This window comes from Pelodiscus sinensis, chromosome 2, assembly GCF_049634645.1.
Source record: "Pelodiscus sinensis isolate JC-2024 chromosome 2, ASM4963464v1, whole genome shotgun sequence".
NCBI classification, from domain to species: domain Eukaryota; kingdom Metazoa; phylum Chordata; order Testudines; family Trionychidae; genus Pelodiscus; species Pelodiscus sinensis.
In genome coordinates, this window is record NC_134712.1 from 131970370 (window position 1) to 131996651 (window position 26282).

A 26282-nucleotide genomic window follows, 5' to 3' on the forward strand; every position below is an offset into this window, starting at 1 on the left:
TCATTGTGGCAAAGGCCATGGAAAGAATCTAATTCTCCAAGGCAGCCTCACTACACTATAGGGAGGCCATTAAGCTAGCTTCAAAGGGAGCAGGTCACAAAATCCCACAGGCTATCATAAAAAGGTGACTTTGACAGAGGGCTGGAAGTTGGGGAGAAATGGAAAATTACAACAGGGTCACACAGGAGCAAGAAGAGGGAAACTAGCATGCATGCGTATGTGTGGATCTGCTCAATATCACAGATAGCTATACACAAACACAAGTACTATGGGGTATAAATAGGACAAACGAAAGGTCGCATACATACTAAAGTATCAATTAATTGGCATCGGAGACTTGCAGTGATAAATCTCATGGCTATTTGTATACAGGGATCTAGACTGTCCAGGAATTCCATTCAGGGGAAGTGCTGCACGATACATCAAGGATGCATTTCTAGAACCAATAGCAGAAGTATACAAAACAGTAACTGGAGATGGCTACCCAGACATCTGTTGGAAAAGTAAACATGGCAAAATGTGAACTGTTCAATAAGTTCTTAGAATGTACTAGAAAAAAATTCTTGTTTCTGAAGGTGGAGGAAGCACTCAGAGGGTCAATTTAGACTTGATTCTGACTAACAGAGAGGAATTGGTTGCCAGTCTGAGGTTGGAACGCAACCTGGGTGAAAGTAATCATGAAATGACAGATTTTATTATTTTACAGAAAAGGCAAGGAGTGAGAGCAGCAGAATAGGGACAAAGGACTTCTCAAGTAGACTTTAGTAAATTCAGAATTGATAGGTAAGTTCCTATGAGAAGAAAACAAAAGCGGGAAAAAAGTTGAGGAGAATTGGCAGTTTTTCCAAAAAGAGACAATATTAAAGCCCAACAATGAACTATCCCAACATAAAGAAAAGAGAGGAAAAACTGTAGAGGTAACATGGCTCCATCAGGAGCTCTTTAGTGACCTGAGAACAAGAAAGGAATCCTATCAAATGTGGAAACACGGACAAATTGCTAAGGAGTGATACACAAGAATAGCAGAAAGCAGTAAGGCCAAAACCAGAAAGGTTAAGGAAAAAAAATGAGTCACACCAGTAAGGGATATAAAAGGCAGAGTTAAATGAAAGTCTCCTATTTATTGGGAAGAGAGAACTAATAATGAACAAAAAGGCTAAGATGTGAAATACCTATTTTTCTCAGTCTTCCCTAAACCTGTGTGACTAGATACATAACACAATTAATATTAACAGAAAGTGGGAGGGAGTACAAGTCAGAATAAGGAAAGAACAGGTTAAAGAGCACCGAGTTAAGTTAGATGAATTCACATCAGCTGGGCCTAAGGAAATCCATCCTAGAGCATGTAAGCAACTAGCTAAAGCCAACTTCAAATTATTAACTATCATCTTTGAGAAGAGGTGAGACCCTACAGGATGATGGCAAATATTGCACCTATATTTAAAAAGGGGAAGAAAGAGGACCCAGGGAGAAATAAACCTAACTTCTTATACCTGGAAAGACAGTTTAACAAAGTATTAAATAATCAGTTTGTAAGCACCTAGACTATAATAGCATAATAAGAATTAGCAAGCATAGGCATGTCAATAACAGATAATGCCAAACCAACTTTTTTTTTTTCTTTTACAGGATTCCCCATCTATTGGGTAGTGGGTAAACAGCAGATGTGATATAACTTGATTGTAGCAAGGCTTTTGACAGTCCCGCATAACAGTCACAGAAGAAAACTAGGGAAAATGCTACAAGTGGGTGCAAAACTAGTTGAAAGATTGTACTCAAAGAAAAGTTATCAATGGTTTGCTGAGGTCCCATATGGTGGGTCCCACAGAAGTCAGTACTGAATCTGGTACTATTTGATATTTCATTAATGACCTGCATAATGGAATGAGGAGTATGCTAATCAAATTTGTATATGGCACCAAGCTAAGAGAAGTTGCAAGCACTTTAGAGAGAGAATTATAATTCAAAATTACCTTGATAAATTGGAAAATTGATCTGAAATAATCAAGATTGAATGTGTCTTAATTGAATTTCAAGTACTACACTTCAGGAAAAACCAATTGCAAAGCTTCAAAATGGGGAATATGTATTGGCACAGACTATTATCCTGAGTAATCTCATTTATCAAACAAAAATGTAGCTTTCTGATTCAAGAGATTCCATCCCTCATGAATCTCGTTATAACAAGTTCAATACTCCCCATACCATATACTGTACTGGAATTCTCCTTTTGTCCAATCCAGTCTGCCCTTGCCAATAAGAATTCTCTTGTTTCAAAGGTTCAACTTCATCAACAGTGACACGTTATTATGGTTTCACATTCCCAGTTAAAGAAAGAAATGCCCAGTGAAACAAAAAATATGTATCAATTTATCATCCAAATGGTTGCTAGACTCTCTTATCCAGAATTCCACAGGACAAAAAGACCTGATCAACCTATAGAGACAAAAACTTCTCTCATACATCATCCTTCAAACACAAAAATCCTGCTGCACATACTGCACATCCAAGTATGCAACACCAAGAACTTTCCTGTTACAGCTAACCATATTGCTGCACAAGTGGGTGGGTGGGTGAGGGGGAGGGGACACAGAAGGAGAAGAGAAGACTGGAAAATAGATGAAGTCAGAAAAATTAAAGTGCTTTCCAACAGCACAGTACACCATTTCAATCAATTTTTTCCTGCAATTGATTTCTCACCAGGTCTACTGCTTAGAATACAGTATTATCAATGTAGAAGCTCTCTAGATTTCTATCACATCTGTGATGAAGCATTTAGACCCATAACTTATATTTCACTGTGTATTCTAAATCCAGAGACTCAAAAAGCTTCTTTTAAATGAGCAAACAGCCTTTTCCAATACACTTATTTGCTTCTGAGCACAAACTTTGTGTATCATCCTAATTTGGGGATGAAATCAATTACCACCAATCAAGAAGTAAACAGTTATTATTCATTCCCAGAATGATATTACGCATAAAATCATCCTGGGGGGAGCGATTAAACTTATCCAAGAATACACAAAATAAAGGTTATTACTCTCTTTTCTAGAGTGAAATATCACATTCACATTGCAAACAAACAAACAAACAAACAAACAAACAAACAAACAAACAAACAAACAAACAAACAAACCCTAAAAGAAAGGAAGTGTTGCAATGAGGCCTACAATTGGAACATAAAACACATTCTCACTTACCTTTGTGGTTAAATATACCCTCCATCTCCATGCTGCTTCTAGAGTGGGCAATGCAAAGTGACCCACAGGGAACAAGCCCTTCTGCAGCAGGGGATCGATCTGTAGTTCGTACCAGACACCAATCAGGCTTGTCATGTGGCCTCTCTAGAACCTCCACTGTCTGACCACGGCGGATTGTCAGCTCATTGCTGTTGCATGCTGTGAAGTCATGGATGACCACAGTTAATTCGCAGCCACCTGACAACTGTGGAAAGAGAGCAAATAAAGAATGTATGGCTGATGCACTGCAGTTGTTTTTAAACAAGGATGACTGCTTATTTAGGATTTCAGGCAAGATAAAACCCTTCTCTCTCCTTCACCTCCGATTCACTGTCTGGAAAGATTCCAAGATCTGTGAATGATATTGTGAAGCCGCTAGGCTTGCCTTTGGAAGTAGCTTCCTTCCTAGGTATCTTGAGAAAACTTGAGACAAAAAAAGACGACGCATCACTCTACACAAGGCAGAAAGGAAACCCCCTCTCTTCTTCCATTGAAACCATGCTCAGGTGGAGCCCTGCAAGTATTAGTGCAATAACTGCACAAACACTCACAACTAAAGGTGTCTTAGCCATCACAAATAGTGATAGAAATGTAGTCGTGTTAGTCTGGTGTAGCTGAAACAAAATACAGGACTATGTAGCACTTTAGAGACTACCAAGATGGTTTATTAGGTGATGAGCTTTCGTTGGCAAGACCCACTTCCTCAGATCAAATAGAGGAAGAAAATAGTCATAACCATATATACCAAAGGATACAATTTAAAAAAATGAACACATATGAAAAGGACAAATCAAATTTCAGAACAGAAGGGGAAAGCGGGGGTGGGGGGGAGAAGAGGTAAATGTCTGTGAGCTAATGGTATTAGAGGTGATAATTGGGGAAGCTATCTTTGTAATGGGTAAGATAGCTAGAGTCTTTGTTGAGCCCTCCGCGTAGAGTGTCGAATTTTAGCATGAATGACAGTTCAGAGAATTCTCTTTTAAATCTGCACAATAAGTCTTTTGTGCATTAGTGCCCCGGGGCTTAGTACAGAGACAGATTAAAGCCAGGAAGGGATTTTACCTTCCCACTGCAACAGAGTGTTTTAGGGGGCTGAAGGCTTTCCTGGCTCATCTCAGACTAGGTATGCAGTTGGGTAACAGTTAACCAGATCCCCGGGAAGCAGTCTGCCAAGGGCGGAAAGCTGGGAGCCAGCAGAGCCAGCACCAGCTCCTGCCCCAGTGCAGATGCCAGGAGCTGGCAGAGTCAGCCGCAGTGTGGAGGCTGGGAGCCTGGTGGCTCTCTACTTCCCTCCAAGTTCTCCAGTAATTAAACACTTCATATGCAGTCTCTGAATATATGGGTCACATTTTTAAGCACAAGGATCATTACACACTGGTTCTTGAGAGAATCAACTATTGTAGAATCCTTTTGTGATACAGATCCCAAAATAGCTGTTTTTCAAGATTTTTAACTCTCTCCTTCCTAACTCCACCCAACAACCAAAAAAAGATTTCAGATTCATAGAGATCTACATGAACTGGGCTGGCAAAACCCAGCATGCCTCACTGGTTTCCCCCCGCCCCTTCCAAGCACTTCATGAAAATTACTTTAATCCAGATTAACTATGCAGGCCTACTCAACACACAGCCTGCAAGCCACATGCAGCCCACAGCCTGTTTGTTTGCGGCCCACTGTGTGATTTGGGTTTACGCGACGCTCAGCATGTGACCCGCAGGTGGGAGCCAAAACAAAAAAGTAGTCAATATAATGGTCTTCTGTTGAAAAGCCTTTCAGTAATTAAATCCCTGGACTGTCATTGCTCATTAAAGCGCTGTCATATGGGTGGAAATTGTAATTATTGCATTTTATTAATATCAGCAGAACTGACTTACATAGGGCCTGCATGTTGTGTAATATTGCCTTAATCTTTGTATTCATGCTGTCAATGTGAAAGAAGCTATTTGCATATCTGCATATATTTTTGCACGTATATGCAACCACAGTTAAGTTGCAGCCCTCAGCCTGCACTGTGAGTATCATTATGGCCAGGGCTCGCTGAACCGCGGCAAGCCCTGCTCGCCAGCCGCTCTGTCCAGCAATCTGCGCATGCATAGATTATTCTGCGCATGCGCAGATCGCCCGAACGCGGCTTTTCCGGGTTGCAATCTATTCGCCACGGGCGAGTAGACTGCATTATTTGTTGAGCCATGATTATGGTCCATGGGGCTTCCAAAGTTGATTAGCCCTGCTTTACTGCATCACCCTGTTTAATATAAACTAAAAGCACTTAAACATATTTAAGTTCCTTAGTTGCACCACAACTTCCTTATGTACCTTTAAGTTGATTTTAATTTCTAATAGTAATCCTACAGCACTAATATTCTAGTTGTACTTTTTTTTTTCTCCTGGTATATGAGTACCACTATTATAACACCATCTACTAGAACAGAACAGATTTAATTTTCATTTGATGTTATGCAACTTCCATTAGTAGAAAACATCAGACATTTCAGACACGGATCCCCTATTACATGGTGCCAACTGTGCAATACCATGGGGGAATGGTTCTTCCAGTTTATACTCAGATTAATAAAGACAGATATTCCCTTATAATTCTTATTTTAGAAAATGTAACCACAGAGGTTATTACACAAACATTTAACAACCTTGAAACATGCTTGCCTAATTTTGCTACAATTAAAATTTCTTTTCTACCCTGATATCAGTAAGTCCCTGTGCTCTTTAGAACCATACCTAAATACACATCTGGATTGTTACTTATAAAGCTGTTTTAATAAAATTTCTTGGGCTCAAAGGCAAGATAGAACTTTTCTTCTCCAGGATAATGCTCTGTCACCAAACAGGAATTTGAAAAGTGTTTACCAAGCAACTCATGACACCAGAGACATAGGCTAATTCCCTCCTTCCTTCCCCATCTCTGACACATCCACAGGACATAACCTGTGAGTGTCAGTCTGTAGAACTGCAAAGTTTTCTCATGACCACTGCCTGCCAATCTTGTTAACTAATCCTGGATGCGTGTGTGTGTGTGATGAGTGATTTTTCTTGGGAGGGAAAGAGAAGCCTTATGTTTTTCATAATTAAGGAAAATACATCAGCCTGTACTACCCCCCACCGGATTTTGGCTGGAAATTAATCACACGGCTTCTATTTCATCTTTTAAGACAGTCCCAGGTCTCAAGATAAGGTGCATAGCTTCAGAACAGGCTACCTTCTCACTCACTAAAAATATCTTCCTCCCCTCCCCTCTCTTCCTTTACATTATATTAGCTTTTAGTCCACACGAAGTTATGCCAAAGGGGAAAAAGTCAAGAGCCTTTCCTTGGTTTCTGGCACTGATTTATGTTATAGACCTCTACAAACTAAGTCTGAAACAATTGAAAACATGTGTATGCCTGAAGGGGTCTGAGAAAAAGTCCACAGAGTCTGACTTCATAAGGTGTCAAATGCAAGGCTCAAAACTTTTTCTCATGAAAAGCACATTCTCTCTTCCCAACTATCCCAAGCATAGGTCAGTGGCTTTTGGGAACCATGCATCTTGTCAAGACAACCGATCCAAATATCTACAGCTTTGTGCTTCAACACAGATGTTCCTTCTTTCCCCTCACTTACTTAAAAGGACATTCGAAAACAAAAAGTTATCTAAATATTTTAACTTATGAGAGTGTTAGGACAGTGGAGTAAAACAAAGATAATATGGACCAACTATGTGGGCACTAACAAACATTAGCGTTGGTTAGCTTTCCTCAGTCAGTCAATCACACTCATGCCAACAACACAGCCTTTGCATTAGACTCTAAGACTATGGTTATGCTGCAATAAAACACCTGCGGCTTGCATCTGCTGGCTCATGGGGCTTGAACTACGGGGATATCAAATTTCAGGGTAGACACTCCCCCCACCCCCAATCCCAGAGCTGAGGCTCTAGATGAAGTCAGAAAACCTACACTGCAATTTTATAGCTCTGCAGCCTGAGCCCCACAAGCCTGAGTCAACTGACATAGGCCAGCTGCAGACGTTTCATTGCAGTCAAGATATACCATTAGGTTACAACCTGCCAATGCTGACACCATATTCTCAGCTCTGCACAACATTTGCAGATGAAAGCCAGAGTGGTGTCTTTTCCACGGTGGTCAATAACAGCAGTACCCATCTCATCTGGAAACACAAGTCATCAGCATAGAAAAAACGGTTACTTACTTTCATAACTGTGGTCTTCAAGATGTATTGCTCACGTCCATTCCACATCGGTGTGTGTGCACAGCGCACACGTGTCGTTGGAAGATTTTCCCTTAGCAGTACCCATCGGGACAGCAGGGGAGCCCCCTGAAGTGGCACCGATATATCAGCTAATACATATCCCTGCTGGCCCTCCCCCCACTCTGTTCCTTCTTACCGGACTACTCTGAAGAAGGGGAGGCGGGTGAGATTTGGAATGGACATGAGCAACACATCTCGAAGAACAACAGTTACAAAGGTAAATAACCATTTTTTCTTCTTTGAGTGATTGTTCATGTCCATTCCATAGAGATGATTCCAAAGCAGAAACCCTAGGAAGTAGGGTCGGAGTTCAAACCTTCAACTAAGGAAAGGACAGCCCTACCCAGGGCTGCATCCTCCCTAGCTTGATGAGCCAGAGTGTAATGAATGGCAAAGGTGTAGATAGAAGACCACATGGCCACTCTACAAATGTCCAGGATAGGGACCTGAGCTACGAAGGCTGTAGAAGAGGCCTGAGCTGTAGTGCAGTGGGGCTGTCAAGGGAGGTGGTGGCATCCCAGCCAACTCGTAGCACTCCTTAATACAGGAAGTGATCTACAAAGAGATCCTCTGTGCAGAAACTGGCTGTTACAAACAACTGAGGGGACTTGTGGAAGAACCTTGTACTGTCTAAATAAAACACTAAAGCTCTCCTGACATCTAGTGTGTGTAAAGCCTGTTTTTTGCCTGAAACACGGGGCTTAGGGTAAAACACTGGGAAGAAAATGTCCTGGGAGGCATGGGAATGAGACACCATCATTGGTGGGAACGCTGAGTGAGGGCATAACCTGACCTTATCCTTGAAGAACACTGTATAGGGAGGGTCCAACATTACGGCCCTCAACTCAGACACCCAACTAGCTGATGTGATAGCTACTAGGAAAGACACCTTCCACGACAGGCTCAGTAACAAACATGGTGCTAGGATCTTGAAGGGGGTCTCCATTAGTTTGGTCAGGACTAGATTGAGGTCCCACTGAGGTACAGGTTGACGCACATGCGGGTAAAGCCTATTCAAGCCCTTCAGGAAGTGATGGGTTATCAGGTCTGCAAATAACGTCTTATCCCGTGAACCCAGGTGGAAGGCAGAGATGGCCATCAAATGCACTTTGACGAAGAGGATAGTCACTGAACCCTAAGGTCCAGAAGGTAGTCCAGGACCTGAGTGTTCCTAGGTGAAACTCCTTGGTGGCCCAAATGGAGAAGCGCTTCTAGTCGGCCAGATAAGTGGCCCTAGTAGAGGGCTTCCTATTTCCCAACATGACCTCCTGCACCCGCTCTGAGCATTGCAGTTCCGCTGCTGTCAGCCACGCACTTCCAGGCCATTAGGTGCAGGGACCGCAGGTTCAGGTGACGGAGCCTGCTGAAGTCCTGTGTTATCACATCCGGGTCAGCAGGAGGGCTATTGGCCTCTCGCAAGTCAGGGTCAGAAGGAATGTGAACCAGTGCTACCTCGGCCACATCGGCACAAAGAGTATCCGAAAGGCCCTGAACTCCTGCACCTGTAGGAGCATACTGTGTACTAACAGGAAGGGTGGGAAGGCATAAAGCAGCCCCTGTGGTCAGACCCTCAACCCAGACCCATGAGTGAGCAGAACCTGGGGCACTTCCTGTTTTGGTGGGTTGCAAACAGGTCCAGGAGAGGAAACCTCCATCTGCAGAAAATACAGAGGAGCCCACATCTGTCCCAAGGGATCATTCGTGTCCAGAGAAAGACCTGCTCAGCTGATCCGCGAGGGTAATCTGAGACCCCGGTAGGTAGGCAGCAACTGGGTGGATGCTCTCCCCGATACACAGCTCTCAGAGCTGGAGGGCTTCCTGACATAGGGGAGGGAACAGGCCTCATCCTGCTTGTTTATTTATGAAATCGCCAAGGTATTGTCAGACAGGATCATAGCTGTCCCACACCTGAGTCTGGGGAGAAAGGCCTGACAGGCGAGGTGGACTGCCCTCAGCTCCCTGACATTGATGTGAAGGGAGAGGCCTTTGCGTGATGACATACCTTAGGTCCTCACAGGACTGGAGTGAGCCCCCACCTGGTGTTGGATGTGTCCATCACCAACTAAAGGATAGGGAGGGGCCTGGAGAACAGTATTTGGGCATAGACCATCTCCTCCTGGGTCCACCAGTTCAGAGAGCGGAGGACTTTGGAGGGAACCATCACAACTCTGTCCCAAGAGTAGACGGACACATGCGGAGTCTGGTGTGCTGGATGACATGAGGCCCAGCTGTGAGGCCTGGCAGATGCATACAGTTCCTGTCCGTGTTTATTCAAAATGCCCACAGTGACACGACAAGTATTCTTGATGGCCAGAAAATGTGACCTGGGCAGGGAGGCCGTGGCCAACGTGGAGTCCAGTCATGCACCCACAAACTCTATGACCTGGGTGGGGATCAGGGTGGACTTGGCTACGTTTAGGAGGAGGCCCAGCTGAAAAAAGACTTACATCAGGACAATGTGGGCCAGTACTTGTCTGAGTAGAGACCCCAATCCAGCCAGTCATCCAGGTATGGAAACACTTTTCTTCAGGGCGGAGGAGACTATGGCCATGCATTTTGGGAATACCCAAGGGGCTGTGGACAGGCCAAAGGGAAGGACCATAAACTGGTAATGGTCCTGACCAACCATAAAGCGCCAGAACTGCCTGCAATGGGAAGCGATCGAGATATGGAAGTAAGCATCTTTCAGATCGAGGGCAGCGTACCACACTCTGAGATTCAGGGATGGGATGATCGATGCCAGGGTCACCAACTGGAATTTGGCCTTGGCCACGAAGGCGTTGACATCCCTGAGGTCTAGAATGGGTCGAAACCCTCCCTTCGCCTTGGGGACCAGGAAAATAGCAGGAATAGAATCCCCTGCCAATGAACTCTTGGAGGACCAGGTTGACCACCCTGAGACTCAGGAGCTGCAGCACCTCCTCCCAGAGGAAATGCTCATGATGGGGGTCCCTGAAGAGAGACGGGGTAGTGGGATGGGGTGTGTGTGTGAAAGGAAGGGGATAGAATATCCTCTCCCCGCAGTCTCTAGAACCCATTGGTCTGAGGTAATGGACCCCCAGGCCTGACAGAAGGGAAATAAACAATCCTGGAACAGGAAAGGGAAGGCTGGTAGGCTGTCCTCAGGCATGTCCTCAAAACCCCTGAAGGGGCCCTGGGACTTAGAGGGGCCATGACCCTGGTCCCAGGGAGGGCAGGAACGGCGCCCATTATTCCTGCCATTCACATTCCTCTCACTGCAGCGAGTGACCTCTGTTGGGCAGGTCTGGGGGGATTCCTACCCAGGAGGAAACACTTCTGGGGGGCCAAGTCTGAATCTTGAGGGGCTTCAGAGTGGCCCGGTTGTCCTTAAGGCCATGCAGATTCTGATCGCTCTTTTCAGGAAAAAAAGGATGGCCCTTCAAAGGGGAGGTCCTGAATAGCAGACTAGAGTTCAGGAGGCACTCCTGACCCCTGCAGCTACAAACTGCATCGCAAGACAATTCCCGTGGCTATGGTGTCCAGTGCGACTTCCAAGGCCACTCAGAAGATTATCCTGCCCTTCTCTGCAAGGGACTTGAACTCAGAGCAGGGATCTCTGGGAAGCAGCTCAGCAAATGTGTTTATAGACACCCCAAGTGTTGTACGCACAGCCAAGGTTTGCTATACGCACAGCCAAGGTTTGCTTCTGCAGGCCTCCAGAAGCACTGGTCTTCCTGCCCAGGAAATCCATCTTTTTGGCCACCCTGTTTTTTGGAGTGGCACCTGGTTGGCCTTGCCTTTCCCTCTGGTTGACTGCCTGGATGACCAGAGACCCTGGCATCGGGTAGGAGGAAAGGTATTCATTCCCCTCCTGCAGCACAAAGTATCTCCGCTCGGCCTTTTTATCGGTTGGTGGGATGGAGGCCAGGGTCTGCCAGAGGGTCTTCTTGAGCTTTGATATGATCTAGTTGATCAGTAAGGCCACTGTGGCAGGGGCGTCGGATTGGAAGACGTTAACCGTTGGGTCTGAATCCTCTAACACTGTCAGCCTATACCCCTAGGCTCTGGGCAATTCAACAGAATAGGTCCTGGTGAGATCTGGAGTACATAGCCGACATGGATTGGAGGCCCCTCCCCCACCCAAGGGCCTCGTCAGGCAAAGAGGACGATGTTCCCCTTCCCTGAATCTGGTGCCTGCAGTGGGGCCTGATAAACCACTAAGGAAGCTACTGTGGAGGGTCGAGCAGCAGATGGGACCTTCTCCGTCGATGGCCCAGGCGAGGCTTGCCCCAGAGGGAGAGACTGCCCCAACGTTGGAGTGGGTTAGTGGGATCGCCGATGGGAGAGCCCTGGGTCCTGAGTAAGCTGACCGTGGCCCCAAGGAACCCACCCTCTGACCTAGGTGATAGGCCCAAGGAGTCTAATAGGGCTTAGCTGAGGGGGCCAGGACTGCACAGGCGCTTGAAGCTGAGGGGGCCAGGACTGTTTCACTCCCGGTACTGGAATGGGCTGTGGCGAAGACTGCTGTTGAAAAGGGTACGCCGATGTACTGGGGTGCTGGGACCGATAGCAGGAGAAGGATCAGTGCAGTAACCTCGATCTGGAACCCTGCAAAAACCAAACCGAGTCCGTGTCTGAGTCTATCGAGGACTCAGACTTCAACCAGGGTGGTGCCATGGCTGTGGGTGACCCCTGCTGTGGGGTGTGCTGTGCCGTGGATTTAGGCTTCCCCCTGTGCTGAAGGGGAGGGGGACGCCTGGCTGAGGGCTGTTCCAGGCCACTCAGCATGGCACCTGGGCCGGTGCCAACTCCGGTGCTAGAACAGGTGCTGGTGCTTGAGTAGAGACAGGGAGCGGGGTTGACACCAGCGTCGGTGCCATACCCGGTACCAGTGTCAAGGTGGATGGTGCCACTGTGAAGTGGTGGTGCCCTCGCACCCCTGGGGCTGGAGCATAGGGTGTTGCTGATGAAGCACAGTGCCATCTGACATCCCACTCTTGAGCTAGGCCCAGGGCCACAGTTGGGGACGCTGTTAAATCAATCAAGTCCCTCGCAGCCTCAAAAGTGTCCAAAGTGGAGGGCTCCTGGAGATCTCTGTGTGGGCTGGAGCAGCGTTGACCTGACCACAATGGTCAGAGTACCGCACAGAGGGTGCATGCCTCGAAGGAGACCTGTCCCAGCTAGGTCTCCTCCTTTTCTCTGGTACTGGAGACTGAGACCGGTGCCGAGGCTTGTGCAGCATGAGAGGTGCCTCCTGCACTTTGGGTCGCTGGTGCCAAATAGGACCTCGGTGCTGGACATAGTGCCACTTCTTCTAAGATGATCTTGAGACGGGACTGCCTCTCTTGTTTAGTGTGCGGCTTGAAGCCTTTGCAGATCTTATAGGCTTCAGACAGACAAGTTTCGCCAAGGCACTTGAGGCAGGCTCTGTGGGGGTCCCCACAGGGCACAGGCTTCTGGCACTTCTCACAGGGTTTGAAGTTTTGGGGCCTGGGAATGCTGGATGTGCTGGGACATGAACTGAGACCTGCGCCTGAAACTATGTACAAGTAATACAGTTAACAACCACTAACGACTATCAACTGCTAGATAAAGAACAATGAACTGTGAAAACTTTAACAACTTTAACAACAGAATCAACAACTAAGACCAACTGCTATGAGGCGCTTGCAGAGCAAGAGCAGAGCACGTTCCAATGGCCTTCGGGAGCGGTAAGAATGAACTGAGGGGATGGGGGTCAGCAGGGGTATATATTAGCTGATATATCGGTGCCACTCCAAGGGGCTCTCCTGCTCAACCAACTGGTACTGCGAAGGGAAAATCTTCCGATGATACATGCGCACTGTGCACACAGCTACATGGAATGGACATGAGCAATCATCTGAAGAAGAAAATACATTTTTAAGAACATGAAATTATTTTTTACTTTAAACTGTCAACATTTGAGACAATACCCATTAATTTTCCTTATCCTGCCTTCATTGCTAATCAAGGTTTTTCTTTTTAAATGGTTCTGCCCTTTATTCTCCCTAATGCATCTTATAAAAATGCAGATTAATTTAGCACTCTTTAAACACAGTTGAAGAACAAGGGGTGTCCCTGATAAAGGATACAGCTCCAACAGCTGGTGTTGGACAGCTTTGGAAAGAATTTCTGGACTGGACTGGACGAAAAGATGTCATGCAGGAAAGTGGAAATTGATGTACACTCAGGACATTAGGACTTTGAAAACATTTAAATCCCAGTTTAAGATTCATAAGGGATTGTAAATATTGTGTAAATTGATCTCTCTCGCTCAATAAACCTGTTATGTAAACTGCAACAGCAAGACCTGATGAAATAAATGATGAAGCTAAGTTTGAAATATGGAAGTTCCTGAAAAGACAGAGACAAGATGAGAAATGAATACCAGGCAAGGCTATACTCATATTTCTTAAGAGGAAGGAAGTTATTCTCCTTGGCAAACCAGCCATGGGACATATATGTTGTACATGATTCACATTTTGTGCTTTTTTTTTTTAAAACCAGTATTTTCTGGTAGGAGAAAAATTATTATTAATTAGGCCAAAAGACGAGAATGTGCTGTGGGGAAAGATCGAGTTGGGACAAGGACACTGCTGGAAGGTAAGTTCTCAATGGTTGCTAACTCTTCCCTGTATCAACAAGCTGATAATATACGGAGGAGCTGAGAAGTGGGAAGCCTATTAGATACTGAAATATTGGAGATATTACTCAAGGGGATCTGGAAAGGGGAAAGAAAACACTCAGCTGGGGGGACTGAGGAATTTGCCATATATAGGAACAGCTCCAGGCCAGTTGGTGCAATATAGCGCTACTGTAGAAGTAAATGCACATATTCCGGTCATGTAGGGTGAGGATGTACTAAATGTTCCTACAACTATTTTTTGTTATTCTGGTTTCCCAAATGTAAGCATGGTCTAAGATTGCAACATAAGTACTTTAGAGTAGGAAACAAAACGATTGCAGTCATTTATATCAGGGGTGGGGAATCTAAGGTTATGTGGCCCCCCAAGACGTGGGGCCCAGCATTGGGGAGCCTGAGCTGGTGCTCTAGCACCCCTGCTACCTGCTGCAGAGCTGGAGCAAAGAAAATCTACTAGCCTGGGTCCCACTAGGCGCTGGTGTGCAAGGGGAATGTGGGGAGTGTCTTTCTCCTTCTCAGTCAGGGGCCATATCAGTGAGAATTTTTTTTTCCTGTGGGCCATTTTTTTTCCTGTGGGCCTAAAAATGTTCCCCACCCCTATTTTATATAATTTGAAGTTACTCTCACTTGCACACACCTTTTCAAAGATCACTATAGCAAAACAAGGCAACAGGAAAAAGGAGATTTTAGAGGAATTTCTCCATCAGTGTTCAAGTGCACAACTATGGAAACCAAAAGAATGGACGGCACTGAGTCCAGAGACCTATCTAGAAGTAATATCGAAAGACAGAGCCTTTGGTCAGATCTCAAGGAGGTGGTCTGCGGATGCAACTGCAGCTCACTTTATATTGACAAGTCTACACTACAAAATTAAGTTGGCCTACAGCCGTGGTCCCCAACACGGTGCCCGCGGGTGCCATGGCGCCCGCAGGGGCATTTCAATGCGCCCGCCAAGTGCTCGGGGCTGGCCTGGCCCCGGGCACATGGCGCACGGGCGCTTGCGGGGGGAGCACGCTTGGCGGGGGGAGCACCGGGCACGCGGCACTCGGCGGGAGGAGGCGGGGGGGAGCGCCGGCCCCGGGCGCGCGGCACTCGGCGGGAGGGGGGGAGCGCCGGCTCCGGGCGCTCAGCACTCGGCGGGAGGGGGGGGCGGGGAGCGCCGGCCCCGGGCGCGCGGCCCTTGGAGGGGGCCCTTGGGCGTGCAGCTATGGGGGGCCCCGCCCCCGGGCGCGCGGCTAGGTGGGGCCCCACCCCAGGGCACGTGGATGGGGGGGGCCGCCCCCGGGCGCGCGGCTGGTGGGGGGGGGGCGCCCCCGGTCCCCGCCACCTGGCGCCCGGCGGGCAAACGGCCACGCCCCCTGGCGCCCGACAACCTAAAAAGGTTGGGGACCACTGGCCTACAGTATGTTAACATACAACCACCACAGTAATTGAATCAGTTTTACACGTCCACACTATGCTTCTTATGTCAGCAGAGAGTATCTTCACCAAGAGCGCTCGCTCCAATTTAACTACCGGCAAGTGGCATTGTGGTTTCTGAAAGGCAGCAACAGATGATTTAAGCAATGCAGTGTCAGACACTGCATCAACCCAACTACATCGATTTAATTGCCACACCTCTCACGTAGATGGGAGTTAAGTCAGTGTACTGAGTGAGTTACATCAGTGGGAACTATATTTTAGTATAGACGCTTACAGAAAGCTATGTCAACACAAATTGTCTTACATAAAAAGTCAATCTAACTCTGTAGTATAGGCCAGGCCTATGCTTTCAGGAATTTGCCATGCCCCCTTCTCTTGCCCTCCTAATTTGTGACCAGTTTACATAACTACCTTTCTTCAGGCCCTCTCCCTAAACGGTGTTTCTATGGGAGAGGAAAGGGGAAGACAGGCATGCTCTTGGCCAGAAATTTGAAATTAATACTACCTGAAGAAGAAAGAGAACAGCCAGGGATGTAAAAAAATTTTGGTTTAGATAAGGACTGATCAATCCTTATCAAACAAATTGGCAATTCACACAGCATGTAGTTTAGCAACCAAGAGCCAACTATCACACATTTTCTCCCCAGCACAGAAGCTTTCTATTATAAATACCAAGGAACTTTTTACAGGCAGATCAAGGCAATACAGGGTTCTAGGCCCATACTTATATAGGAACCACAGTGCTTTTATCCATGCTTGGGGTGATAAGAATAAAGATCACCCTCAATAGCTATCAGCTAGGCAAACAGGAATCTTGGGGGAAAAAAAGAAAAACTGCAATTTCTGATAGTTGACCTCTGAGTCTTAGGCATGCATATACTGGCTTCCTATTACCTTCTAGGACACAAGACAAATCACCTAAAAAAGGTGATTTTATTAACAAGACCAAAATATACTTGATAAAGCATACTTGCAGTTGCTAGCTGTCTTAAAGCAACTGAGCAAAGAACAATTTAAAAACAGAGAAATTCCATTCCTGAGATGTAGCTTAAAACACAGTGTGTGGAGGGGTGAGTCGAGGGGACGGGGGAGGCAAATGGACTTAACACTGAGAAGTTTAATCAAATAACAAAACATAGAAAATAAGCTGAACGTATCTAAACAGACATTCCATTCCTTAGCTACTCATAGATCCATGCTTCAAGGATTTCCATGCCCAGTATTCTTTGTAGGCATGGTAGTTCTGCCTGGTTCACTCTGTCTTGCTCCCCAAACTCCTGTCTTAAAGTTCACACAAAGAGAAACATCAGGCAGGTATATCTTCTAATTCAAATCTCAATACTTTTTTCTTATTGGTTCTCCTGGCTTCCTGCCAACACTATCTAGCTATCTGGGTTTAACCTTTTGGTTACTGAATGCTGGGATCTTCAGAAGAGGCCAGCATTCCTCCTAGTCATCATAAGTTTCAATACAATTGGACACGAGTGGTTCTACTCACCTGCTGAGCAGCGTGGGGGCATTTACAAAGTGGTTTTTCATGTGACATAATTTAATAAGAGCACATAAATAAAATTAGGTAAATATATAATATAGAATAGTTTCACCACCTGACAATGACTATTTTAAAATAGGTAAAATATGTGTTTTACATATTGATTTTAACTAATCTGTTTCTAACTTAATTAAAATAACCTCGTCTAGCCAGTATGTAAATTTTAATTTATGAATACTATAAGCTTTTTGGGTGAATGGCATTTAAAGTACCTAAAGTCTCAACTCTCTACTCTTCTTTTTACTAAGTCACTCTGTAAATGATTTAAACCCTTTTTTTTTTTTTATTAAAGTTTTGGGCTGAGAAATTGTGCGCCAAGTTTCAGCCCCAAGTGAACTGTAACTAGTAAGTTACACACCCATTAGATGAAATAATGTGTATTACTTATGATTCATATTCCTCACAGACTTCACTAGTTTCCTGCCTCATGTCCTTTTGCTGTGCCTCACATTTAAAATAATTTTAAACACCCTAAACCTCAGATTGCCTGATAGCAGGCCTTTTTCTTCATCTTTTTCTCTCTCTCATCTGCATATGGCTAATACATACATTTGAAAATCTGCACAAATAAAAGGTAAACGCTGCACTTTTTAGCAATGGTTCAATATCAGCATTCTTGAGTGATTTATCTCTATGCTAAGATTTCGTTATTTTTACCAATTATAGCAGACATTTTCAGTGCAAATACGAACACTCAGTGACATCTGTCAATGTAAATTACGACATTATTTCCCTCCTTTTTCTTTATATTCAATAAATTATACAAGCAAGTCATTTGCAGTTGGACTCCTAGTCATCAATGTGAACTAACAAGGTTCTACTGTGTTAACGCTCCAAAGCCAGATGACATACTGTTGCTATTTCCCCAGTGTCTGGCCAAGACAGGAACAAATATGAACAATGACTGACTGAAGCACTCACTGGACAAAAAAAAAGAGGTGATGCAATTCATTCCCAGTATAACCTAACACCCTTCTCTGTTATTTATGATGTAATATTCCCTGGGAAACTGGCTGGCTTATCTGTAGCCTCCTTTTGCAGCAATACTTCATTCATCATGTGGGAATTATTAAGAGGCTTGGCTGAATGAACTTCCCTCAGGATTCTCCTTAAAATGTTGATTGCCTTTTACCCTATAACATCTGTGCAGAAACTTCTACCTACCAACCCACTTAACAGGCATTCTAAATTCAGGCAAGGGGGAAGACAGCTAATATTATACCCTACAGCTCCATGAGTTCAGTTACATTAATACCCACTAAATGCTACATTACATTGAGGCAAACAAGTGTATTAGGTGGAAGTGAATCCAAACAGTTAGCCATTTCCCTAATCAAGGAAAGACTATGTTTGAAGATTATACCATGCATTAGTCTGCTCCCTCAGAGCGTATTAGTATATTAACATTAGGATATACAGTACAATTTTGTGAACGATGTATAGGTGCACTAGATCCAACTTCTACTTAAATTAGAATGTGGATTTTTATGCAAATGGAAGAGGAAAATATCACAAACAAAGGCTGCTAGAGACATTTTCCTCTCTCTTTTTCCTTGAAAATATGTAGCAAGCTTCTGGCTAACAGTTGAGAGCTCAGTTACACACCAAGATCTATGAACTCTGTAACCAATTACTACAATTTGCTGGGACAATTGCAGCTAGTCAAAAAGATTTTTTTCTTCCAGCAGATTCAATGAATATCAGCTCTAAGTATCTCTGAGGGAGCTGAGCTTACTTCCTTTCCTGTTTCCTTTGCTTTCTCATACAGCATAAACAGTCTCAATTGCCCATACACTTGAACTGTTGCATCAGTACAGAAACCCATGTCTTTTTTTGTGTGTTATCTTCAGGAGAAAAGAAATCTTTAAACCTTTTTCTTACAACCCTCTCACCTAACTATCCTATGATGTCAGTGATGATTTTTTTCACCTCTGCTTGCCTTAATCACTCTATTCAATGACATTTAGACGATAGGAAACTCCTTCGTATTTTATAAACTATTTTATTGTACTGACCTCATGTATTAGTTGATATTCCTATTTGACATAAACGGCAGTATTGCCTAGCTGTTGCAAATAGCACAAGGAATATTTTTAGAAAGATTCAGAGAGATTAGGGACAACTTTGAAGGTAAATCTGATTTTACATATACACAGATTAAAATCCCCTCTTCACTAAGATGCAGACTTTTGGTCAAAGTTACAAGAGATTCTGGGGCGCAGTAAATGAACAGTGTAAGTTAAGACAAACGAAAGAGTGAATGTATGGTGTTAAGCCCTTGATGCCCCATTGTCAAGGTCTAAAACAGAGCTGGGCAATAATTTTTGATAAGGGGCCACTCCCAGAGTTTTGTAAGTAGTCAAGGACTGCACTCTTCCATTAGATTAATGAAGGAGGTGTGGGGTCCATGATGAAGGTTGGGTGTAAAAGGGAGCTTGGGGTAAGGAATTTAGGTGTGGGATCTGGGAAGGAGTTTGGGTGAAGGAGGGGATTGTGACCTGGGGTGGTGAACTTGGTTACAGGGGTGAGGGTCTGGGAGGGGTGTGTGACCTAGTGCAGGAGTTTGGGTTGTGACCTAGGACAGGGGACTGGAGTGCAGAGTCTGGGTGAGATATGGGTGCAGCAGAGGATTCTGGCCTGCGGAGGGGTGTAGGACGAGGGAGTGTCGGGTATGGGAGGGGACTGTAACCTGAGGTAGGAGTGCAGGAGGGGGTACAAGAATTTGGGCAGTGACCAGGAATAGTGGATTAGGGCACAAGGTCTGGGAGGGGGTTGTGACCTATGGAGGGATGTAGGAGGAGATACAGTATCTAGGAAGATATATGAGAGCTGGAGCAGGGATGCAGAAGGTTTCGGTTATATGGGGTACGAGTACAGGAGGGGGGCACAGAAGGTTGGGGGAGGGAGGGTCTGGGGTGCCAGAGGCAGGCTCTGGCTGGGAGACCTTACCTGGATGGCTCCCAGTCAGCAGCCCAAGAGTTTCTTTAACCAGGGTCCCTGCCTTCCATGCCCCTGTACTGCTCACAGCAGCTATAGGGGCCACATTTGTTGCTGCTGCAGTTTGTTGCTGCAATCACTGTGAGCCCCGGAGGTGAAGGGTAGTTCACATGCAGTGGACAGCTGTTATTGGCCAGAAACCAGCCAATGGGAGCTACTGGGGGTAGAAGCAGTGTGATAAACCTCTGCCTCCTCCCTCCAAGCCAAGGGCAATAATTTTTGATGGGGGAGGGGAGGCACACCAAAATTTTGGAAAGTGGTTGAGGGCTGCACTCTTCCATGGTATTAATGAGGAGGTGTGGGGTCTGGGATAAGGGATTGGGGTGCAGGAGGCAAAGTGGGGCCTGGGAGAGAGCTTGGATGAAGGAGGCAGTTGTGACCTAGGATAGGGGGTGGGAGTGCAGGAGTTTGGGTTGTAACCTAAGATAGGAGAGGACTGTGATCTGAGGCAAAGGATTAGGGTGCCAGATCTGGGACGGAGTATGGTGGGTGCAGGAGGGGGGGCAGAGGGTTTGGGTATATTGAGTGGGTGGGGGAGGGAGAGGGAGACAAATGGTTGGAGGAGGGAGGGGCTGAGATGCCAGAGGCAGGCTCTGGCCAGGAGACTTACCAGCCAGCAGCCCAACAAGCCTGCCTGCAGAGCTAAATGCTTGCAGAGCTTACCAAGTTTCTCAGCCAGCCTGCCTGCCCAGTGCTTGCACAGGCAGCCATATGCTTGTATGAGGGGAAGGGGCGTGTGGTGTTTCATGTGCTGCCTGTTATTCAAACAGGCAGCTCCCATTGGCCACGCTCTGACCAGAAGTCAGCCAATGGGATTGGGCTGGTGGCAGGAGATCTGCTTTAAGCCTTCCCTCCTTCCCTCCACACTCACAGATTTTAAAGAGAAATGGCCCTGCAGCCATTTTTCTGAGCAGCGTGTGGGGGATGCAGGGCAAGCAGGGAGCCTGCCTGGGGCTCCCTGCTGTGTCCACAAACTGGATTCGGTGGCTTGTCAGGCTGGATCTGGCCCACAGGCCGTATTTTGCCCGGGCCTGCTCCAAGCTCTCAGCATTCACAAACACAAGCATGGCACTACAGCCAGTTTTCCTGAGTGTCAAGCGGAGGTGGGGTAGGAAGGGAGCAGGCTGAGGCTCTCAGGGGCTGGATTTGGCGGCTTGATGGGCTGAATCAAGCTTGCAAATAATATTTTGCCCAGCCCTGGACTAAAATGTATATTCTTTATTGCATGTAGCCAGTCTGGAGGAAGAAAGACTAATCAGAAGTATGCTTCAGGGGCAACTATAAACATTTGGTAACATTTTAGTCTGAACTTTATGCCACTTGCTTAAAAAAGTTAAAAACTGAATATCACTTTATATCTCTTACCTTATCACTATCTAGTGTGTTCTGGGAGGTTCGTGATGCAATTGAAATAGTATCAGGCTGGCTGCTGCCATCTCCCTGACTGTCCAGGTCCTCTCCATCTCTGCAGACATACAAACCAACTGTCAGAATTTGCTTAGCACATCTGTTTCACAGCCTGCCAGTTCTTATCTGCAATCCTAATGGAAGGTATCCTGATATTACAGCAGTGGGTGCATAAGACAGAGCAGTTTGCACACCAACATTTGCTTAATTACTTTTCTTTATACTGTAACATGTAATGAATTGAGTTAACTATTTTTGTCCACTTTAAAATGTATAAAAGTATAGCAGCAGCCAGACATAAGGAACTTTGGTAAGATGACCCCCTCAGTCAGCCATTCCACCAAAACTGCCAAGTGTGAAGTCTGGTTTAAACAAACAAGGAACTTGAGTAAAAAACACATACTGTAAAAGTTTAATAAGCACATCTGGCCTATGCCCACCTCCTGGACTGCGGAACACAAAGCTGACTTCACACAACACATCCTTTTAGAGCAGCACCACAGAAAGATGGAAGGGAGCATTTAGAGCAAAAATTTAAACACATTCAACATTGTGGTCAAATGGAACTTAATTTACCAAGACCACACTTGAAGATAACACTAGCCAACAATGACTTCTACCTTGGCATAAGTCACTGAATGCAATGGGAACACTGTACTCCTTACAGAAAATTCCATCATTACAGTTAGACTTCACGATGGGACACTTTAAAAGTGATCCCCATAACTTATTCAAATTCTCACCTCCTTCCTTTCTGCTTAGTTGTTGGAGCTGTTTTGGGGATGTGGATTGGCTCTTTCAATGCTCCTTTCAGATGAATGGTTCTTTCTTGTATCACTTCCCGGATGTGTTTGATCCAGTCTTGTTTGTTTTCTATACTGGAAGCCTTTAATATGCAAAGAATCAAATACATCATTATGGTTAAGATGACCTATGTTCACTAGTAAACCACACATATACACGGGGGAAAGGTGTAAGTATCGTTGCAACCATTTATTTTCAAAAAAAATTTTAAAAGAATATTTAAGCTAGCTGTTCCATTATTTTTGTTTTCTGAATTTACTAATATTGTTTTATCAAAACTAAATCATTTCAGCTTTGCACAAAATATGTTTGTATAGTGAAGCGCCCTGGAACCCTAAACAAAGTCATGCCTTGTTGTGTTACAGCGGCTGTATGAATATGTTGCAAGGCATGATATACTTGCTTGCTATTACTTCAGCATTTATGGTAATAATATCTTCGAATTTATTACTCAGTTACTAATTTGTAAGCGAAGTCTGCTTGCTTTTAAATATAGCCTGTCATTGTTTTATTGAGATATTTAACGTCTGTGTTATTTTTTATCTACTACTTGTCCCATTTCTTGATATTTGTACGAGAACAGCAGCATCACTGTTTAAGGACTAAATTCTCAAGAACTGCCTCTAATTGAGTACCTGCATTTTTATGGTACAACAGATAGCATTTAGTATCCGTCCACTCAATTTGCAAGTATAGCTGTTATTTATGGCCACAAGCAGGTCACTTAACATCTCAACTGAGCTGTCTGTAACTGCAATTTCAGACACAAAATTATAGACAAGGCTGAGGTCCTACTAAAATTCACTTTCAAGCATTAGCCTGTAGCTCCTGCTTATTTTGTCATCAGAATCATAAACCTCTAATAAATCATAATTGTTCCATCCTCAACAATAGAAGACAGGGAGATTTTTTTTTTTTTTTTTGCTTACAGCTTTCCAAGAAGCATAGCTTCTTTTGAAGCGGCACTATTGGAACCGCTACAAAGTTTCAACCTAAGACAAATTAGTTAGAGGCATCTTTGTACAGAAGATGGAAAAAAAAATTGGCAGAGGGTAGTAACAACTGTGTCTGAAAAATAAAGTGATGAAGATGCCTTAAAACAGGGACTGTCAGCCTTTTCAAAGCAAAGAGCTAAACTACATAAAAATTCAGAACAAGTGGTCAACAAAGAGCCGTATAAGAATGCCCATTTGCATGACTGAAAATATACACCTTATTAATGATAATGGATATATTGATAAATGATAGCACAAATGAAACATTGTACTCACAGACTTTAGTTAATGGGACTTCTGCTACTGCATCTTTTTGCACATTTCTTTGAAGTTTACATCATAGCTGGTCAAATACAGCTTCCTACAAGCATTCAGGCTGTCTTCTGTCAATCTTATGGCAGGGGGCTGGAGATGTGGTGATGTATGAGCAGCTCAGGGCAGGAGATGGGGGTGTAGATAGACTCGGGGCACAAGGTTGGGGTTTGCGGGGGTGCAGGAGTCTGGGGATGTGGGGGTATGAGGGGCACAGGGCAGGTGGTTCAGGTGTATGATGGGATCAGGGTTGGTGTGTGTGGGGGTGCAGGAGTGCTACAATACTGCAGCCAGATGGGGGCCAGGCCCCAATTAGAGGCTTGTTGGCCACACTTCATTTTTAAATAAAATAAAATATTATGTCCAACACAAAGGGTTTCAACATTGCCTTTATTTATGGCCATGGTGGGGAACCTTTTTTGTGTCGAGGACCACACACGTGAAAAGCAAAAAAGAAAAACACCCTCCAAAAACCCTTAACCCTCACTGATGTGACTGACTCCCAATTGAAACTGATGTGACTGACTCCCAATTGAAACACCTCATTCCCCTGGTGCTCCAGTCCCATGGTGGGGGGAGGGGGGAGGGAGGTTCAAGGCCTCAGGCCAGATTAACTCTTCTGCGGTTCTAGGATTAGTGGATTTTGTGGGCCCCCCTAGGCTCTGGGTTGGGGCCAAAAATGAGGCATTAAGTGTGTGGGACAGGGCTGCCAGTGAAAGGGATAGGAAAGGGAGTGCAGGATCTGAGCAGGAGGTGGGGTGTAGGAGGGAGTGAGGGTGCAAGGTCTGACCAGGGGGCAGGAGCAGGCTGGGGGCTGGCTGCCTGGCTAGGAGGCAGAAGGTGCCTGGTCCGGGAGCAGAGGGCAGGGGGGATTTAGGCCAAGGGGGCAGAATACAGGGGGGATTCTGGGCAGGGGACTGGGAGTGGTGGTGGGGGGGAGGGTTTGGCCAAGCAGCAGAGGGGATTTTGGGCAGGGGGGATTTTGGCCAGAGGGTATGGGGTGTCTGGCTCGGGGCAGGGGAGTTTTGGCCAGGGAGCTGGGGGCAAGTAGTGACTGGCTGGGAGAGTGAGTGGAGGTGGTCTGGGCATGAGGCGGAGGGGGCCACTCACTTGTTTTCGTGCCACATGGCAGGCAATGTGTAACACACGCCTCCTGCTGCTCCCTTTCTCTGGCAGGAAGTTTCCAGGAAGGGCTGGCAGGGGAGGCTGCAGGAAGTGTGACCCGAGGGAACAAATGATCAGTGTGCAGGGAGCCACCTTTGGTTCCTGGTTTCCTCCGTGAAGGGGGGGGAAGGAAAATGCTATTGCTCTGAGCCATGTCTAGCCTGTTTGTTCCCTGCACGCCAGATCTGGCGCGGAGCCTCAGGACTTTCTCCTCCCGCTCCTCCCCACAGGAAGCTGCACTGATGCTCCAGTTACGGGGTGGCGGGGCATAAGGTTGCAGCGCCAGCATAGGCTCCCTGCCGTGGGGACAGCAAAGAGGGGCTGAGCTGGGGCTTCAGAAGAGCCATATCTGGCTCCCTAGAAAGCCATATTTGGCTCATGAGCCATAGGTTGCCAAACCATGTCTTAAAATATCAGAGTATTAATTAGATTATAAAAATATTTTCAGGGAAAACTCTAAAAAATGTTAAAGATGTTGCTTATGTAGCAGATCTGCAAAAAGTTATCTAAAAATGCAACAGGTAACAACTTGTTAACTGGGTAGTTAGTTGTCCTAAAAAAGGTTTAGAAGGGAGGTGATAGATGGAAACACTGAGTCATCTGCTCTAATATCAACTTTGTGGCAAGAGCTTTTAAGGTGGTAGACTTCTGCATTGATTCTTTAATTAAGTTTCCACATGGCAGGTTGTTGGGTTTTTGTTTGTTTGTTTTTACAAAAGCCAAAAAAATTTTTGTTGTCCATCTAGTAAGTCTGGACTAGTCTCATTTCTCACCTTCCAAACAGATTAAGAATGTTTCCAGGCCAATGTCTTATGACTAAAATCAAATGCCTGTTGTATAGCACTCCATATTTGGATTTAGTAATCAAGTGTTTTAATCCTTTTCATCCAGTAAGGGGATGGATTAAGAATATAACAGTTCCTGTGATAGCCCCCATATGCTCTTACCAGACAAGTAATCCCTCAATTGTTCTACTAAACTGTAACTGTCTCATAGATGCCAACTTTTCCTTTAGCTGGGGAGTGCTCGATCCCCTTCCCATCATCCCTTCCTTCAAGCCACTGTCCTTCCTCTTCCCGCCCCTGCTTCATCCTGCCTCTTGCCCTTGCCCCATCCCCATGCCACCCTTTCCACTAAGCCTCCAACCTGATCCCGACTCTTCGCCTGAGTGAGGCCCATCCCTTCTGGAGCCACCTGAACGCAGCAAAAAAGCTCTTCATGACGGGCAGGAGGTGAAGGAACAGTTGGTCAGCAACTCCCAAAAGCAAAGTGGTGAGGAGTTAAGTCACTTACTGGTACATACCATCAACCATGGGTACTCACCTTGCCTTTACCACGACTCCTATACAGCACAGGCCAGGACCTGCAACACTAACCCTGGGATGGTGCAGATCCCTTCTGCAAACTCCCCTGTAACAAGCTACTCTCTCCCCAGCATCTATCAGTTAATGTCTGGCTTAAATCCTCAAAAAAACTTAAAAACACAACCAATGGTCCTGCAG

The 26282-nt window shown here is 45.5% G+C and overlaps 1 protein-coding gene across 4 annotated transcripts in view; it reads right to left on the bottom strand.

Moving 5' to 3' along the window:
* TRIO (trio Rho guanine nucleotide exchange factor) overlaps positions 1 to 26282 on the bottom strand; it is a 412227-nt gene that overhangs the window by 98296 nt on the left and 287649 nt on the right. For 3 of the 4 annotated variants that reach the window (XM_006117079.4, XM_075921462.1, XM_014570469.3), the window contains exons 32-34: positions 22249 to 22391; positions 21464 to 21563; positions 3201 to 3444 (exon numbers count right to left, since the gene is read on the bottom strand). In XM_006117079.4, the coding sequence (XP_006117141.2) occupies positions 3201 to 3444; positions 21464 to 21563; positions 22249 to 22391 (487 nt within the window). Of the gene's footprint in view, positions 1 to 3200; positions 3445 to 11253; positions 13345 to 21463; positions 21564 to 22248; positions 22392 to 26282 lie in introns of those variants that run through there. The other variant, XM_075921463.1, reaches the window with a different exon arrangement.